Raw genomic sequence first — 19596 nt, forward strand, 5'->3', positions numbered from 1 at the left:
AGGCTCTTAATTTCATCCATCAAGCTCTTAATTTCATCCACCAGGCTCTAGTACAATAAGTCATCTGCTCTGGTATATCTATCCTAATATTTACCCTCTCATACTAATACTGTTTAATTTCACTGATGCATATTATAGTGAAGTGAAATTACTAAGTCTTACGAGTGATGAAACGTTAATTTTCCTCCTGTATTTTATCTCTACAAAAAAAAAAAGTCTGAAATGGATTAAATATATGCTAGTGTAATGCTAAGTTATCAATTATAATCAAGTTCTCTGGTGATGCAAGTTATTTTTCCTCCTGTATTTTATCACTACTAAAAACGTCTGAGTTGGATTGAAATGCTAGTGTAGTAGTATAAGTTATCAATAAAGTTCTCTGGTGATTAAACTATTCTCTCTCCTTATTTATGTAAGAGGGGTCAGTGGCCGAGGACGACAAAACTGGAAAAGATGAGACCAGTTCAAGAGTGCGTAAACCAGAGGCAGTGATGGTGGTGGTAGACGTGGCTGTCTGGGACCTTCCTTGTGAGAGATTTCAAGTCACAGGAAGGCAGCAAGGCAGGAAGAAAGGAAGGCAGGCAGGAAGGCAAGCAGGAAGGAAGGAAGGAAGGAAGGCATACAGGCAGGAAGGAAGATTTAGACCCTTCAGGGATAGATTTAAACCCTTTCTGATTGTTATTTGGTGATTCTATACAGCTTCAGAAATTCATGTGGGGATTAAAATAGTGAAAACTCTGGCCATTAATCTTCTGACCTCCATAGATCCTTCCGAATGTAAATAAAATTATCTGGTGTCTGGATCCTTGTTTGTTAGAGAGTTCAAGTCAAAGAAAGGAAGATTTTAACCCTTCAGTACCATGACACGTTTTCATATTCTGGTTACTATTTAGTCATTTTATACAGCTTCAGAAACTCATGTGGAGATTGAAATCGTGAAGACTCTAGCCATTAATCTTCTGACCTCCATAGACACTTCCTAATGTAAATAAAAATCGTCTAATCACACCCAAAACTCCCGGTCAAAATGTGTCCCAGTACTGAAGAGGTTTGAGGGACACATGACTCAGTCCTCCCAGTCTCCATGTTTGTGTCAGGTCTGAGGAACACACACACAGGTCAAGACTTCTCTTTTAATGTGTAAGAAAAGGTTAAGTTTATGTATCAACACTTAAACAGGTAATTATGATACACAGACACCTTGCATCTCAGGCTGTCTTCACCTGGACACACCCTCACCTGCACGGCACACAGCCACACAGCGGCCTCACACTCACATTACAAGATGGAACTAAAACTGCAGAGAAGACTGAAGGAAGATAATAATAAAAAAGAACAGAAGTTGAAAGAAAACCCTTAATCCTAGGAATAACTCATGAGCCCTAAATGGATTAACCAGAATGCAAACACTTGCTCTTTTCCCTAGATACACAAAAATAACACCACAGTGTCTACGATATAAAACACCTCAGCTGGCGGCCGGTCATCTCGCCGCCGCCCGGCTGCCCTGCCCCTCCTCCTGCCGGGGTGAGGTAAGGGTGCCTGGTGGTGGTGGTGGTGGTGATGATGGTAGTGGAGGGCAGGGCGGTGGGGATGCCTAGTCCCCGGTGCCCTGTACACTGCTGGACGCCCTTACTCTAGTATGTACCCTGACCAGCAGCTCATGCCCAACGCTGCGCTGGCCACGCCCGACACGGTCTGGCCGCGGCGGTGCTGGCCAGCTGGCTAAGTAACTGCATCCCCTGCACGGCATGCCACACACTGGCTCAACTGCAGGTGAGTGTATGTGTGTGTGTGTATGTAGTATGTGTGTATGTAAGTGTACTCAACATCCCTACACAACTTAACTTTATACTAATCTCTGTGTCCCTTTAGTCTTTCTCTCTCTGCTTCACAGAGGAACAACATGGCTGTGTTGTGTTAATGTGGTCATCACTGCCATTCCTGCTGCTGCTGCTGCTGCTGTGGTGGTGTTCCTGACCCCATGAAGTGAAGCAGTACAGACAGCAGCAGCAGCAGTGGTGGTGGCGGTAGTGGTGGTGGTGGCAGCAACACCAGTAACGGCAGCAGGTCAGGGGCTCACAGGAGGATGGATAAGGGAGGAATGGAACTTAGGAATAGAGATCGTCGTCTTCCCCGTCATTGCCAAAGTTCCCGCCCTGACTGGTGCCGCCCTGCCCCTGCTGGTCGGGGAAGCGAAAGTTTGATCCAAAGCCACGACTCTGCTGTAGCGTCTGGGAGAACATCTCATACTTGCGGATGTCATTGTCCGAGACGGAGCGGTGGGCGAACTTCATGGCCTCCTCAAAGTGGTCCCGGGTGATCTCTGGCACTGGGTCCTCCTCCTCCATCTGACACAACAGTGATTGGGGGGGAGAGAGAGAGAGAGAGGCAGCATGAGGGAAGGCAGGGGAATGAGGGAGGGAGGGAGTAGGGCAATAAGGGGAGCAGGATAAGGTGTGTAGTGAGTGATGGGGAGAGGAGAGAGGTGTGAGAAAAGGATGGAGGATGTGAAGTGAAAGGGGAGAAGAAAAAGGCAGATGTGAGAGAAGGAGAGAAGGATTGAGAAGATTGGCTGGCACAGAACACAAGAACACAAAACTAGTCACTTCCATCTCCTTGACCTGCAGCCACAACATACAAAACACTCAAACAACACAACGCACACACAACCTGCCAACCAATACAGAGCTGCCAGTATCAAAAGACCCACAACTGATGGCCAGAGGAGTAATATTATGGAGAAAAGAGTGGATTTCTGCACCTCCACGTCTTAATTCATCCATGCGTCTCTCTCCACATTTTTTCAAAGCATCTCATTCAAATAACATCAAAGAGTGGACTTCTGCACCTCCACAAGCCTTAATCCATCCATGCGTCTATCTCCACAATTTTTCAAAGCATCTCATTCAAATCACTTCGTTTCCTCCTCTCCACAGCTCCATAAAGCCACAACACACCACACAAGTCACAACAAACCAGTTATCATCGGCAATCATCTTCATCACAACCATTCAAGTCTCTGGTCCACAATACAAGCAACACACCAACACACTCACAATCACACAACGGAAAGCAAGGATATTGAAGATTTTTTTTTACTTTAGACACAAGAAGAAGAAAACTGCAGAAGAGACATTTGAGAAGTGCAATTTTTCCTCATAATTGTGAACATGAGTGAGGAAAAGTGTGAATGTGTAAACTGTCCAAGCTTATGAGGAAGTGGATAATGCATACAGAGACTATACTAAGAGACTGCTACCCTGAAAAACCCACTACAGGTAAACACAGCTAGGTAAATACTTCCTTAGTCAGGGTGATGGTTCCCTAATGGCTAGGCTTTCAGATAGGAGGTACTAAAAATAAATGTCTCCTTCAGCTCGTAAATTCTCGTGAAAGCCCCACATTAGAGCGAGAGAGAGCGAGAGAGAGTGAGAACGAGAGAGAGAGAGAGAGAAAAGAGACAGAGAGAAAGAGAAAAGAGACAGAGAGAAAGAGAAAAGAGACAGAGAGAAAGAGAAAAGAGACAGAGAGAGAGAGAAAAGAGAGAGAAAACTATGACCAAACTCCCTTAAAAAAAAACAACCACACAAATTCAAAACTCCAGCAATTTAAGGTAGAAACGGAGTCTTGCCACCCACCCCACTCACCCACACCAGCAACTAAAGGAACAAGACAACAGCAGGTACTCACATCCATGTTGTCACCCTCGGCCCTCTCCTTCTCCCGGCGGATGTCTGCCTCAATAGCCTGTCTGATGGCAAGCTTGCAGGCGCGCTGGCAGATCTCGGTCAAATCAGCGCCGGAGAACCCATGTGACACCTTAGCTAGATAATCCAGGTCCACACGCTGATGGGAAAAAGATAGATTGATTGATTGATTGATTGATAGATAGATAGATAGATAGATAGGTAGATAGATGTTTTTTGGCTAGTTTTAACTCCTTCAGTACTGGGACACATTTTTACTTTGAGATTTGTGTACAATTAGACCATTTTATTGACATTAGGAAGGGTCTATGGAGGTCAGAAGATTAATGGCTACAGTTTTCACTATTTTAATCCCCAACACGAGTTTCTGAAGCTGTATGAAGTCACCAAATTGTAAGCAGAATGGATATGGAAATGCGCCACAGTACTGAAGGGGTTAAGTACACACACACACACACACACACACACACACACACACACACACACACCTTAAAAAAATCAACACAACACAAGAATCCTTTCCTAGTAATTAGAGAAAAAAAAATAAAGAAAAATGAGAGAGAGAGAGAGAGAGAGAGAGAGAGAGAGAGAGAGAGAGAGAGAGAGAGAGAGAGAGAGAGAGAGAGAGAGAGAGAGAGAGAGAGAGAGAGAGAGAGAGAGATAAAACAATACATCTTTTAAACACTCAACACCTTAAATCAACACCAACACAACACCGCAAGAATTCAACACCCATTCCGTTCCCTACCTTGGACACGGGGGACTTCCGGAGACAGGCCTTCAGGATCTGGACGCGAGACTTCTCATCAGGCAGTGGGATGTAGATGAGCTGGTCCAGACGGCCGGGACGCAGGATGGCTGGGTCAATGATGTCCGGCCTGTTGGTGGCACCGATGATAAACACATTCTTCTTAGCCCCCATGCCGTCCATCTCTGTCAGGACCTGCGGAACGGGGGAAGGGGTGATTGTTTGGGATTTATGGCTGTATTCAGTAATGTCTTTCACTATTTTCTCTTTCTCTCTGTTTTTTTTTTTTTTGTCTCTTTCAGCTTCAATCTTTCTTCTATTCTTCTGCGTTTTTTCATTTTCGTTCACTATTTCTCTTCTGGTCATTGTTCTGTTCTCTCGTTTCCCTCACTCTATTCCTCCAATCTTTCCTCTACCTTCTCATTTTCCCTCACTGCAATTCTTCTCCAATCTTTGCTATATTTTTCATTTTTTTCCATCACTGTTCCTCTTCCAATCATTATTCTCTCTTTTCTTTTATTCACCTGTTTCTCTTCCAATCATTTTCCTACCTTCTTCTTTCCCTTCACTCTTCCTCCTCCAATCTTTCTTCTACTTTCTATATTTTTCCCTTCACTTTCTCTAATCATTCTTCTACCTCACTTTCCTCCAATCATTCTATCTCCTCTATTTTCCTTCAGTTTCTCCTTCAACCAATCCTTTATTCTTTTTTCCCCCTCTCCCTCTAATCATTCCTCAACTTTCTCCTTTTCCTTCACTGTTCCTCCAATCATTCTTTCTCTACAATTTCCCTACAGTTTTTCCCCTCACCCTCTCCTCGATCATTCTTCTACCTCCTCTTCTTCTCTGTTTCTCCAATCATTCTTCCACCTTCTCCCATCACAGCCACCAAACAGAAGACCAGATATCCTTACTAAATGCAGGTCTTATTAACACACATTTATTCAGCATTTTACTGGCATTACTCTCTCCTCACCTGATTGATAACTCTGTCCGCAGCGCCACCACCATCACCCACCGACCCACCCCTAGCCTTGGCAATGCTGTCCAGCTCGTCAAAGAACAGCACGCAGGGGGCAGCAGAACGGGCCTGTATGGAAAAGATAGATAGATAAATAAATACCACTTGTCACTATGCAAAACACGCTGCAGATATGAATCACTAAAAATGCATCAAGTCTCCTTTTTGTAAATATTATCGATTATTTCCGATACAAAAAAAGATAAATGAGTAAAAAATAAAAGATAAAAGTAAAAGGAACATGAAAGACACTTGTAGATCATTTAAATTGCAAAAAAAAAAAGTGAATGAGTGAGTGAGTGAGTGAATAAATAAATGAGTAAGTAGGTGAGGGAGTGAGTGAGTGAGCGAGCAAGTGAATGAGTGAGTGAGTGAGTGCCCGCCTGTCAGCATCTCAGCCTCACCTTGTCAAACACATCTCGCACGTTGGCCTCAGACTCGCCGAACCACATGGTGAGCAGCTCGGGGCCCTTGATGGAGATGAAGTTAGCCTGACACTCATTAGCGATAGCCTTGGCCAGCAGCGTCTTACCTGTAGATTGCAAGGTGGCAGAGGTAAGAAGATGAATTACTACACCCTTCAGTACTAGGACACATTTTTACTTTGAGATTTGTGTATGATTAGACCATTTTATTGACATTATGGAGGTCACAAGATTAATGGCCAGTTTTCACTACTTCAACCCCTTCAGTACTGGGACACATTTTTTACCTTGAGATCTGTGCATGATTAGACCATTTTATTGACATTATGAAGGGTCTATGGAGCTCAGAAAATTAATGGCCAGAGTTTTCACAATTTTTATCCCTTCAGTACTGGGACACATTTTTTACCTTGAGATTTGTGTATGATAAGACCATTTCATTGACATTATGGAGGTCAGAAGATTAATGGCTAGTCTTCACTATTTTAATCTCCACATGAGTTTCTTAAGCTGTGTAAAATCACCAAATAGTCACCAAAATGAATATGGAAACACGTCATGGTACTCCAGGGATTAAAGTTGGTGACTGAAGAAGGCTGGAACTTTAAGGACACTCACCACATCCCGGGGGTCCATAGAAGAGGACTCCCTTGCTGGGCGTCATACCAAACTTGAGGAACTTGTCTGGGTGTTCCACGGGGTATTGCACCAACTCCTGCAACACCAAGTAAAGGGTGAGTGTTGAGGGAAAGAAACACTACATGATCAATAATTCTTGGTGACTCCTGCAACACCAAATCAAGGATGAGTGTTGAGGAAAGGCTGCAAAATTAATGGTTCTTCTTGGTGATATTGGGAAGAAAGACAAAATTATTATACCCTATCTTCTCTAAAATGGCTCCTGGGCTCCAAACATATTGTAGCTTATGTTCAGACACAGACTCAGGAGCCATTTTAGAGTGGACAGACTACAGGAAGGAAGGCCAAGAATTAGGAAGTCCTGTACCAGCCCCTACACCACCAAACAAAGGGCGAGTGTTGAGGGAAAGAAACACTGAATGATCAATAGTTCTTGGTGATATTGAAGAAGAAAGACAAATAACTAAGACAACAAATAATTAGGAAGGAAGACAAACAAATAGGAATAATAATAGTTTTCCCCAAAAACATCCCAAACACAGTCCATAAATAGCTTCAAAAAGCCTAAACAGCCCTTAACAAGTCAAAACAGCCAAAACATAGCAGCAAATGGTTGTAACAGCCTAATAACAGCCTCAAACACCCCCAAATACCCTTAAAAATCCCAAACATAGTCATAAATAGCCTAAACAGCCTCAACACAGCCCTAAGCACCAAAACAGCCTGAAACACTGTAAAAAAACATCCTCAAAAGCCCTAAACACCTCAAATACACTCTCAAACACCCTTAAAAACAGCCTCAAACACCTGAAATCAGACTCACACAGCCCCAAACATCCTAAATTCAATCCCAAACATTCCAAACAGCCCCAAACATCCTAAAAACATCCTCAAACAGCTCTATAAATCCCAAACACCCTGAAATCAGCCTAAAACATCTCTTAACACCCTAAAATCAGCCAAAAACACCTTGAAAACCCCATACAGCCCTAAACACCCTAAAACCAGTCCTAAATACCCTGAAATCAGAACCAAACACCCTAAAAACATCCTAATAACAGCCTTAACATCCTTAAACAGCCCCAAACACCCTCAAACCACCACAGAATTACCTCAAACACCCCTAAACACCCAAACACAATGCTAACACCCCAAAAACATTCCCTAACACCCTAAAATCATCCTAATAAGACCCCAACACCCTTAAACATCCCCAAATACACTAAAATCAGCCTTAAACACCCCCTAAACACCCATATGAAGCTCTAACACCCCAAAAACATGACTACATACCTGCAGCTCCCTCTTGACGTTCTCCAGGCCACCAACGTCGTCCCAGGTAATGTTGGGCACCTCCACCACAGTCTCCCTGAGGGCCGACGGGGTGCTCTTACCCATGGCAAACCTGAAGTTCTCCATTGTCACAGCCAGGGAGTTCAACACCTGTAGAAGGGAAGCAGTGTGAGTGATGGGAGAGAGGAGAGGGAGGAAGGGGAAGGGAGGGAAGGAGGGAGAGAGGGAGGTAGTGTGTGGGAGGGAAGGAGGGAGAAAGGAAGGGAGGGAAGAAGGGGGAAGGAGGCAGTGTGAGTGATGGGAGAGAGGGAGAGAGGAAGTGAGTGTGTAAGAGTGAGGAGTGGAGAGAGAGAGAGAGAGAGAGAGAGAGAGAGAGAGAGAGAGAGAGAGAGAGAGAGAGAGAGAGAGAGAGAGAGAGAGAGAGAGAGAGAGAGAGAGAGAGAGAGAGAGAACAAAACACAGACACACACAAACAACCAACACAAAACCATCTCACTGGAAAACAAACCCAGAAAAAAAAAAAATAAATAAATAAATAAAATAAATAAAAAAAATAAATAAATAAACAAAAACACTTAAAAAAAACACAAGACCCCAAAAAAACCCTAAAGAACCCCAAACCTCTCCAATAGAACCCACCTCAGCATCAATTTGATCATCGTCAAGGTCAATAAGGTCCATCTTCTCCCTGATCTGCTGAAGGGCCGCCTCAGAGCACAGGGCGGCCAGATCAGCGCCTACGTGGCCATGCGTCTCGGCTGCGATCTGTTCCAAGTCCACATCATCGGAGAGCTTCATGTTCTTGGTGTGGATTCTGAGCACCTCCAGACGCCCTGACGAGGAGGAGGAGGAAGAGGAGTGGGTGGTTAATTTAGTGCTGGTTACGAGGAGGAGGAGGAGGAGGAGGTGGTGGTGGTGATGGTGGTGGAGGAGGAGGCTAAGATTTAGTGCTAGTTTCTTTCACTTGAGCACCTTAAAATGACATAAGGAGGAGGAGGAGGAGGAAGGAATGTTATGATTAGACCATTTTATTGACATTAGGAAGGGTCTATGGAGGTCAGAAGATTAATGGCCACAGTCTTCACTATTTTAATCCTTCAGTACTAGAACACATTTTTACCTTGAGATTTGTGTACAATTAGACCATTTTACTGACATTAGGAAGGGTCTATGGAGGTCAGAAGATTTATGGCTACAGTCTTCACCATTTCAATCCCCCACATAAGTTTCTGAAGCTGTAGAAAATCACCAAATAGTCACCAGAATAAATATGAGAACATGTCACGGTACTGAAGGGTCAACCAAAACAAGGCACTCAGACAGACGGACACACACTCACCGGTTGTGTCTGGGATGCTAATGTCCACCTCTCTATCAAAGCGGCCAAACCTCCTGAGGGCCGGGTCGATGGAGTTAGGCCTGTTGGTGGCGGCCATGACAATAACATGAGACCTCTGCTTGAGGCCGTCCATCAAGGTGAGGAGCTGCGACACAATGCGGCGCTCCACCTCCCCATGGGTCTTCTCTCGCTTTGGGGCAATGGCATCAATCTCGTCAATGAAGATAATGGCCGGGGCATTCTTCTCGGCCTCCTCAAATGCCTTCCGCAGGTTGCTCTCTGATTCACCTGTGGGGTTACGTTAGGTTAGGTTAGGTTAGGTTATATTTAATCATTTTTTTGATGGGGATATTAGATTTGGTTAGTTTTTTGGGGTTCCGAGCTTACTTTTTCTTTCATTCATACTTTTTTTTTATTTATCTATTTTTTTATGTCAGGTTACAATTTATGGGGGTTTGTGTTAGGTAATGCTTTGAAATTTTCTTTATTCAAATGTGGTTGGGTTAGGTTAGGCTAGATTAAGTTAGGTTCGGGTAGGTTAAGTAAGGGTTTCAATTTTCATTCACTTGTTCTTAAATCTCTTCCTGTTTTCCTCCATTTTATCTCCCAAAGTCTTCTCCAATTTTCCTCCATTGTATCTCTCAAAATCCCCTCCAGTTTTCCTCCATTGTACCTCCCACAGTTTCCTCAAATTTTCCTCTATTCTATCTACCGAAGTCTACAGTTTTCCTCCACGATCTTCCTACATCTCCCAGTTTTCCTCCACTATCTCCCAAAATCCACTCCAGTTTTCCTCCATTGTACCTCCCATAATTTCCTCCAGTTTTCTCTCTTCTATCTACCCGTCTTCAGTTTTCCTCTACATCTCCTTACGTCTCCTCCAGTTTTCTTTTATCTACCCAAGTCTACAGTTTTCCTCCACGATCTCCCTACATCTCCAAGTTTTCCTCTAGCTTTCCTCTATCTACCCAAGTCTTCAGTTTTCCTCTACAACCTCCCAACATCTCAGTCTTCCTTCCTAACCCAACATAAGAAGACCCACACTCACCGGCCAGCTTGGACATGATCTCAGGCCCGTTAATTAGGAAGAAGAATGCTCCAGTCTCATTGGCCACAGCTCGGGCGATGAGTGTCTTGCCAGTACCAGGAGGGCCGTACAGCAAGATACCTGCAATGGTGTTCCTTTAAGCCTCTGTACATTAGCTTAAAAAATAAATAAAACATGGACTTCTAGTAATAAACTGTATTGTGAAATGTTTTGCTCTCACCACTGCAAATTTACAAGGGTTCTAGTTGAAGATACTCGTGTTTTTGAGGGCATTTTTATGGTTCTGGTGATGGATTGACAAGGTTTTTATGGATCTAGTAATAAATTAGCAAGATTTCTGGTTAATTAAAAGGAGAAAGTGTCTTGTAAATAAGGGTATTTGTCTCTGTGGCCTCGGAAAACTGTCGTTGTGAGAGAGCAGTGTTTCTGACTAGGGGCTTAAACACCTTCTTTGTCTTACCTCGAGGGGGCTTCACACCAATAGCCTTGAAGAGTGATGGATGGCGCAGAGGCAGCTCAACCATCTCCTTGATCTGTGCCAGCTGCTTACGGCAACCTCCAATGTCATCATATCCCACCTCGTTCAGCTGTTCCTCCTCCTCCTGCAAGACACAAACAGCTGTAATCTTTCTCTCTAAGTGTGTAGTCCATGCACGTTTGCACACACACACACACACTATCATTATTTCACTAACCACAGCAGAATCATAAAACTACAAAAAAGAATCATTAACTTAACTAAACTTGACTTATAAAATGGAGTGAACAATGACGCTATCAGTCCATTGCAAAATAGTGGAAACTAGAAACACACACACACACACGATGAGGAGGTTGTAATGGCTGGAACTGTGCATAATTTTAAGAAGAAATTTGATAAGAGACAGAACACCATGAATTTACTCCCCCTCCCGTAAACCACAACTAGGTAAATACACACACATACACACACACACCTCTCGCTTGACCAGCTCTCCCTCACACTAGATGACGAAAATTTGATAGAGATATACAGACAGAACACCATAAATTCACTCCCCTCTTACAAACCACAACTAGGTAAATACACATACACATGCACACACGCACACACACACCTCTCGCTTGACCGGCTCTCCCTCACAGTAGATGACGGTGTCCTGTGAGACGATGCAGTAAGGGGCCGGGTCAGTCTCCACCACTTTGAACTCCACCGCCCTCATTCCACCACGCACCAGGAACAGGTCGCCCTTGTGGATGGGACGGTATGCCTCAAGGAAGTACGGTTTGAGGTACACCTGTGAATAATTGTTAGGTTAGGTTAGGATTTGTGAAATAATGCCATCTCTCTCTCTCTCTCTCTTTTTCTTATTTTTATTCATTAGTTCTTAGGTTAGGTTAGGTTATGCTTGAGTGTGTAAAATAATGTCTCTCTCTCTCTCTTATTCTTTTCATTTATTCTCCATCTCCTCTTCCTCTTCCCCTTTCTCTATCTCCCATTTCTTTTCTCTACCATCTCCTCTTCTTTATTTTCCTCCTCCTCATTATATTCCCTTTCTTTCAATCTTCTCCTATCTTCCTCTTCCCCCTCCTTATCTTTCTACTTAACTTCTTTCTATTCACCACAAACACACTTCAGCCCTTCATATACCGATCAATATTCTTTCTTTCACATCAAACACACTTCAATCCTTTATATATTTGTCAAACTTCTATCTATTCATCACAAACACACTTCAATCCTTCATATACGCATCAAAATTCCTTCTATTCACCCTAAACACACTTCAATCCTTTATATACATGTCAACCCTCTATCTATTCACCACAAACACACTTCAATCCTTCATACACACACCAAAATTCCTTCAATTCACCCCAAATACATTTGAATCAATAACAAAATACAAATAAATAATGAAGACTAAAATAGACACATGACTAAATAGAATACAAATAACAAAGACTAGATAGAAATTAATCAATAGCAGAATACAAATAATAAAGACACGATAGACATGAATCAATAACAATACAAATAAGCAAGTCTCACCTCAAAGATGTTTCCAGTGAGGCCCTCCACTGTGTCATCAATGGGCAGGACGTGAATGCGTTTGCCATACTTCACGTCCGGGCATGGCTGGATGGCCACGATGTCCCCCAGGCGGATGCGAAGGTTGTTCCTCACCTGGGAAGGGAATGTGGATTAAAACGTGGTGTGCTGAGTCAATAGGGAGTTTGAGCCACTTCAGTACTGGGACACATTTTTTTTTACCAGATTTGTGTACCATTAGACCATTTTATTGACATTAGGAAGGGTCTATGGAGGGCAGAAGATTAATGGGCACAGTCTTCACTATTTTAACCCCTTCATTACTGGGACACATTTTTTTTTACCAGATTTGTGCTTGATTACATAATTTTATTGACATTAGGAAGGGTCTATAGAGGACAGAAGATTAATGGCCAGAGTATTGACTATTTCAACCCCTTCAGTACTGGGACACATTTTTTACCTTGACATTTCTGTAAGATTACATCATTTTATTGACATTAGGAAGGGTCTATAAAGGTCAGAAGATTAATGGTCACAGTTCTCACTATTTTTAATCCCCCTCGTAAGTTTCTGAAGCTGAAAATCATTAAATAATAAGCAGAATGAATATGGAAATGGATTATGGTACTCAAGGGGATAAAAGATTAGATATATATATTTTTTGTTGTTCTTGGCCAGCTTTCCCCTCTTCAATAGATAAAAAAAATAGAACCACAAAAATACTAACACAAACACTAACCCACAAACACACACACACACACACACAAAATGAGTGGCCTTTTTTTTCTTTATATTTTTGTTACCCTTTGCTAATCGTCTCTTACAAAAAATAAAAGGAAAAAAATTGAACCAAAATACTAGTGACGCAAACACTAACTAACCCACAAACACACACACACACACAAACTGAGAGGGCCCTTTTTTTTCTTATATTTTTTTACCCTTGTCTGGTCATCTCTTAAATAAAAAAAAATAAATAAATAAAAATAAAACACCCACCACACGATTCATCCTGATCTTGTCATCACTCATTGTGTCGTCGGAGAGCACGATACACACAGTCTGCTTGCGTTTCTTGCCCTTGATGAGCACGGTGTCGCCTCGGAACAGCTGCAGCTCATCCATCTTGGCCTGACTGAGTGCCACCACCGAGTTGTCATCGTTCACGGCATCCTCCACCACCAGACGGTTTGGCTTCTTCTTCTCCTTCAGGATCGCAGTGGCCAGGTCTTCTCTGTTGGCAGGATAAATTATTAGGTGCTGCAATAGAGGTCATGTGGCACTGCTAGAATTTATAGGTTTGTTGGCAGGGGCACACACACACACACACACACACACACACACACACACACACACACACACACACACACACACGAATCATGTGAGTGTTTTTAAGTGTTTTTAAGTATTTTTTTTCATTTCATATTTAATCTTAAGCCTTCCTACCATCCTCCCCCCACACACACACACACACAAGTCATGGGAGTGATTTTAAGAGTGCTTTACTAATTTAGGGAGCATTTTTAAGCGTTTTTCATTTCATATTTAATTTTAAGCCTTCCTACCATCCCCCCCCACGTATGCACACACACACAAGTCATGGGAGCATTTTTAATAGTGTTTTACTAATTTATGAAGTGTTTTTAAGTGTTTTTTCATTTCATATCTAATCTTACACCTTCCTACCATCCAGCCCCCACACACACACACACACACACACACACATGTCATGGGAGCGTTTTTAAGACAGTTTACTAATTTATAGAGCATTTTTAAGCATTTTTTTCATTTCATATTTAACCTTGAGCCTTCCTAACATCCCCCTCATGTATATTCTCAAGTGTGTATGTACTGTAATTTTAATAAACCACACATTACTATTATTATTATCAAACACCCACTCAGCCCAGTCACGATATTGATCAGGTAATCAGGGCCAACTACAGGGCTTGCATACCTCCACTACCTGCCCTAACACCTCTCATTAAGGGCTCTCAACCTGTCTTACCACGCCCAGTCTCTACGCAATCCCAATTCCCTTAAAACACTGACAAATTGATCTAAAAGGTTTGCTGAGATGAGGAAACAGAGGGAGGGAGAGGGAGGGATAGGGAGAGTGATAAAGAGTGAGAGAGAGAGTTAATGGAGAAGGAATGAAGGGAAGGAATAGATGGATTGGAAAAGAATGAAGGAAATGAGGAAGGAAGGATAAAAGATGAAATAAATGAAGGAAGAGAAGGGAGGGAAGTGAAAAGGTGGTGATGGTGGTGGTGACGACAGGAGCAACAGTAGTGATGATAGGAAGGAATAGATGGATTGGAAAAGAATGAAGGAAAAGAAGAAGGAAGAATAAAAGATGAAACAAATGGAGGAGAGAAGGGAGGGAAATGAAAAGGTGGTGGTGGTGGTGGTGGTGGTGGTGGTGGATAATACAATAATAGCCTCATATTTACATGCACAAGACCAAACGTATTAAAAGAGGATGTTTGCAGTGACTCATTTCCCCACAGAATGTTTCCACTGCCTTCCTCACCAAAGACTTCAAGAATTATTATTTTTGTGGTATGACTTTCTCCTCCTCCTCCTTCTTCTCTTCTCTTTCTCTCTGTTATATTTCTCTTTTTAATTCAGTTTCTCTCTCTCTCTCTCTCTCTTGTTAAACTTATTTATCTCACTCTTTCTCCTCAGTCTGTTCATCTCTCTCTCTCTCTCTCTCTCTCTCTCTCCTCAGCCCATCTATCTTTCTCCCTCTCTTCCTCCCTCATTCAATTGTTATCTCTCTCTCTCTCAGCCTGTCCAATCTTTTCTCTCGCTCTCTAAGCTGTCATTTCTTTATCTCTCTTTCTCCATAGCTGGTTCATTCTCCTCTCCCTCACCTGCCATTTACCTATCTCACCTCAGGCTGTCCATTCTTCTCTCAATCCCTCAATGACCCTCTCTCTCTCTCTCTCTCTCTCTCTCTCTACAGTCTTTCCATTCTTCTCTCTTCCATCACTCACTCAACTGCTCTCTCTCCAGCTTTATCCTTCCCTCTCTCTATCAAATCATCATCTTCCATTTCTCTCTCTCTCTCTCTCCACCGCTGACCTGTCACACCTCCACCTTCCTCTCTCCTCTCCCTTCACCTGCATCATCTTTCTCCAGACTCAACCCACACTCACTCCTCCCTTCATCTCCCAAGAGCCAATGTCACCTTCAACATCTACAAGCCAAGCACTGACTGATCACAAAACACATGGGGTTAGCAAGGTGGTGGTGGTGGTGGTGGTGGTGGTCAATGCATTTTTACAAAAGTTTTGTGTTTCAGTAACTTAATAATAGAACAGCAATGCATTTTAGCTACAGAAAATTAATTATAATGGGTACAAAAACCTTATAATCTTTCTAAATAAGCCTTCGTGTGAAATATTACAACTAACACGAGTAATCAAAACTATGCAATCATTTATTTAAACACTTCCCCAAAATTAACCTCAACATCAAAACACACCACCAAATCACACAATACAAGTTCAGAACGAGTTAGGCAAGTACAGTTCACGTTTGTAGGACCACAAGAGAGGGAGAGGGAGAGGAGGAGGACGAGGAAGGGGGGAAAAAGTGGGAGCTGGATAACCGCATCAGCTGAAACTCTTTGTCTACGTAAACATAATGGCTTTCTCTATTATTTACACCCATTATTGCCCCATGAAGGTACCCAGGAGGAAGAAGGATGGGTAAATAGGGCAGTGGTCGCAGGAGGATGGAGGAAAGTAGGGAGAAATAAGGAAAAACGTGTGAAATGATGCGCTAGGTGGCGGAGAGGTGGTGGTGACTGGGCAAAATTGAAGGTTGACTCGAGACTGTCCATCCATCAAACTCCACCTCGTACCCACACCACGTCAACCACACATCAACCACACACCAAAACACCACACAAAGGACTTCACCCACCGGAAACGCACCCGGAAACCACCCTGATACACCCAGAACACCCCAAACCAGCTGCATGAGAGGACTCTGAACCCAGCAAGCCGGTATGAGGACCCATCAATACACATATGCAATTTTTCACCCATTCTGCTTCACCCATGACTCCCACAGTGCACCAGTAAGGTCATGGGGGTAATACTCATCCTTGGTGACGTACTGTTCGGCCATGGTGACTGTGTGGAAGGCGTGAGGTTGAGGGAGGTAAGGCTGGCGAGGAGGTACTGAGCACACTGGCAGGAGGTGGAATGCGCGGCGCGGGTTGGATGACGCCACCCTCGCCTCTACTATTGGTTATCTCACTTCCCCGCCAGGCTTAAATGTCTCTCTCCTCTCTATTTGCTCTTTATTATTACCACGAGGGTGTCTAAGGGGGGTTCATTAAGTGATAGGGAAGAATACAGCACATACGAGACTTGCAGGAATATAGCAGTGGTGATATTTAACCCCTTCAGTTCAGTACCATGACGTTTTCTTCCTACTCATTCTGTTTACAATTTGGTGATTTAATACAGCTTCATAAACGTATGTGGGGTATTAAAATAGTGAAGACTCTCGACCATTAATCTTCACATTCTTCTGACCTCCACAGACCCTTCTTAATGTCGATAAAATGGTCTAATCGTACACAAATCTCAAGGTAAAAAAGGTGTCCCAGTACTGAAAGGGTCAAGGAGATCGAAGGAGGAGGAGGACGAGAAGGAAAAGGATGCAAGATTTAAGTCTCTTTAAACGTATCTCCTCACACTATGCTCATTATTATTACCATGAGGATGTTTAGGGAGATAATTAATGATGTGGAAGAATAGAGCAGAGGCAAGACTTAAGGAAGGAGGAGGAGGATGCAGGATTTCAGTCATTTTATTAGCTCATTATAATCGTGAGGATGCTTAGGAAAGATAACTAGTGTTGTAGAGGAATGGATGAGAGGCAATACTTTAAGATGAAGACGATAAGCTTATAATACGAAGATAATACGAGATTTCAGAGCAAAGAATTATATATCCTTCGACAGTGATAACGTAAAAATAATTTAGACGAGAGAGAGAGAGAGAGAGAGAGAGAGAGAGAGAGAGAGAGAGAGAGAGAGAGAGAGAAGAAAACTAGATTATATAAGATGATGTAAGATTGTAAAGCAGTAAATATCCTATCACCATACTCATAATAAAGCCAAGAATACGTAGGCCTATAGGAAAGATAACCAGTGGGTTGAGAAGAATGCATAATTGAGACAAGAAATAATGAGCTAGGTAAGAGATGAAACTAGACAGGAATATAAATGATACGCCGCTGCCTCATATTAGAAAGACCAGAGGCGGGATCAAGAAAGAGGAAAGATGAAACAGAAGATTGATTTGTTGAAAGAAAACGAAATGAAAAAGTTATGCAAGATGTCATAACTGGAACTTTGGAGATGCATTATGAAAGGACAAAGAGGTAGAATAAGCATGCAAGGATACATGAGACATAATACGCAATAAAAGACATGCGCGGGGACGGGAACTTTTAGATGAGAAGGGAAAAGGTGGAGCAGGACGAGCATGACGGAGGAGAAATAGGAAGTCCATTGAGTCACGGTACAGTCTCAGAGGCGGTACCTTCGAATATTCCATCTTGCATCATAATGGCGTAACCTCATTTCTATTATAATTTTACCATATAAGCATGTGTGTACGAGATTTGCGTGAGATTATATTCATTAATCTATATCTTATTTTTCTTTCACTTCCTCATGCAGAGAGAGAGAGAGAGAGAGAGAGAGAGAGAGAGAGAGAGAGAGCAATGGTATGCGTGCGTCATTAGTAATAAGCCTGCTTCTTGCCTTATTTTGCTGGCCTCGTCCATTACGTAGCTGTCTTATCGGGTGGGAGATTAAATAAATGACGTGTTGCTGCGTCACTCAGGTCTTGATCTTGGTATTGATGTTACAAGTGTCTGGGCTTCCTCTCAGCCAAGCCTTTGCATCGGTAACTCCTGTAAATGAAAAAGACAAAAAATACAAGGTGAAAACTGCTACTACTACTACTAATAACAAATACTACTGCTACTACTACGATCTCATTAGGTTTAATTGTGATTTAGTGTCATAATATACAGAGGGGAGAACGAGCTTGTAAAATGTGGTTCTTTGGTTGTTCAGGAGACGAGAGCTGATGGTAACGCCTGTGATCGTATTTTGAAACTCTTCTGCTTCACCTCCACTATTTCAAAACCCTTCATTTGAATTTTCACGAATTTATAATGTGTTTTTACGGTTCTAAAGGCAAAGTGGCAAGATTTCTGTATTATTAACTGGAGAAACACTCTTGAAAACCCCGTCAATCATCTCTGTGGCCTTGGAAAATAGTCGTGGTGAGAGAGGAGCGATTTTTAAGGTGTTTTTACGATTCTACAGGCAAAGTGACAAGATTTCTGTATTATTAACTGGAGAATCACTCTTGAAAACCCCGCTAGTCACCTCTGTGGCCTTGGAAAATGGTCTTGGTGAGAAAGCAAAGCGTTTCTGAATGTCACTCTGTCACTTCGTCACCTGTCACACCTGTGCTGGCCTTTCAATCAACGCTACACGAAGACAATTACAAAGTCAAGATGTTTTCGCTATTCATCGGTACTGACAGTGGTGAAAATTGGCAATATGCTGTTACTCCTTCGTCAGTCTCCATCAGTGCCTCCGTCACCAGCCGACCGTTACCAACACAGTGCGATCCCACGATGTTGCGCGCCATAAACAACGAGGCTAATGTTCTAATCTTAATCATTCCCCCAATCCCCATATGTATATTTTCAGTATGTATGTGGTACTGCAATTCCTAATAAACCGTATTATTATATTATCATCATTATTACCTGTGGTTGTATTTATATTAACGTGAAATGAAAGTATATTCTTCATTCAGACTGGGAGTTGTCGCTATTCATCGCTACTGAGGGAGAGGAGACAGGAAGCCTCCGTCAGTCTTCACTATCTGTCCTCACTTAATTTGAGTTCTTGCTTCTATGTACCGGCTGCTCATGTACCACTGCTTCAGCTTACGTGTACCATTCTAGGCTATGGCGTGTGTGTATCTCTCTTACTTAATAATGCAGGTCATCTGGAGTTTCGAAGTACCGAGCAAATCCATTGGAGTTTTCGAAATATATAGCAGGTTCACTGGGGCTTCGAAATACTGAGAAACTCCACAGCAACCAGGTTCACAGCAGCAATGGATGGTACATAATAGCCAGGTACAGAACATAGTAGTCATTAATGGTACACAGCAGCCATGGATGGTACACAGCAGCCAACGGTACTTACATAGACGTCTGTTACCTGTCATGGCAAGGAACGAGGAAAATATAACTCGTAAAAGGCTACACTGGGAAGGCACC

General features: G+C 42.7%; 1 protein-coding gene across 2 annotated transcripts; it reads right to left on the minus strand.

Annotated features, from left to right (window-relative positions):
* Positions 1-1119: 1119 nt before the first annotated feature.
* LOC123501114 (transitional endoplasmic reticulum ATPase) lies at positions 1120-18196 on the minus strand. 2 transcript variants are annotated; one of them, XM_045249703.1, is made up of 15 exons: positions 18050-18196; positions 13258-13492; positions 12256-12390; positions 11321-11500; positions 10684-10825; positions 10224-10343; positions 9176-9463; positions 8476-8669; positions 7837-7986; positions 6523-6619; positions 5884-6011; positions 5435-5548; positions 4459-4653; positions 3694-3849; positions 1120-2351 (listed from the first exon to the last, which is right to left on the minus strand). In XM_045249703.1, exons 1-15 carry the CDS (start codon positions 18070-18072, stop codon positions 2112-2114), a joined length of 2397 nt encoding a protein of 798 aa, XP_045105638.1. In that variant the 5' UTR covers positions 18073-18196; the 3' UTR covers positions 1120-2111. The 2 variants fall into 2 exon arrangements, with proteins under 2 accessions (XP_045105638.1, XP_045105639.1); XM_045249704.1 differs by lacking the exon at positions 18050-18196 and adding an exon at positions 16388-16538.
* Positions 18197-19596: the final 1400 nt, after the last annotated feature.

The sequence above is a fragment of the Portunus trituberculatus genome, chromosome 8 (genome assembly GCF_017591435.1).
Source record: "Portunus trituberculatus isolate SZX2019 chromosome 8, ASM1759143v1, whole genome shotgun sequence".
Classification (NCBI taxonomy): domain Eukaryota; kingdom Metazoa; phylum Arthropoda; class Malacostraca; order Decapoda; family Portunidae; genus Portunus; species Portunus trituberculatus.

Bases quoted from the DNA above. Each gene is read 5' to 3' on its own strand.
- LOC123501114 (XM_045249703.1), bottom strand. From the start codon at position 18,072: ATGGACGAGGCCAGCAAAATAAG. The intron at 13,493-18,049 runs GCAAGAAGCAGG...TCCTGCCAACAG, and splicing joins GACGAGGCCAGCAAAATAAG to AGAAGACCTGGCCACTGCGA. The intron at 6,620-7,836 runs GTATGTAGTCAT...TTGGTGTTGCAG, and splicing joins ACGTCAAGAGGGAGCTGCAG to GAGTTGGTGCAATACCCCGT.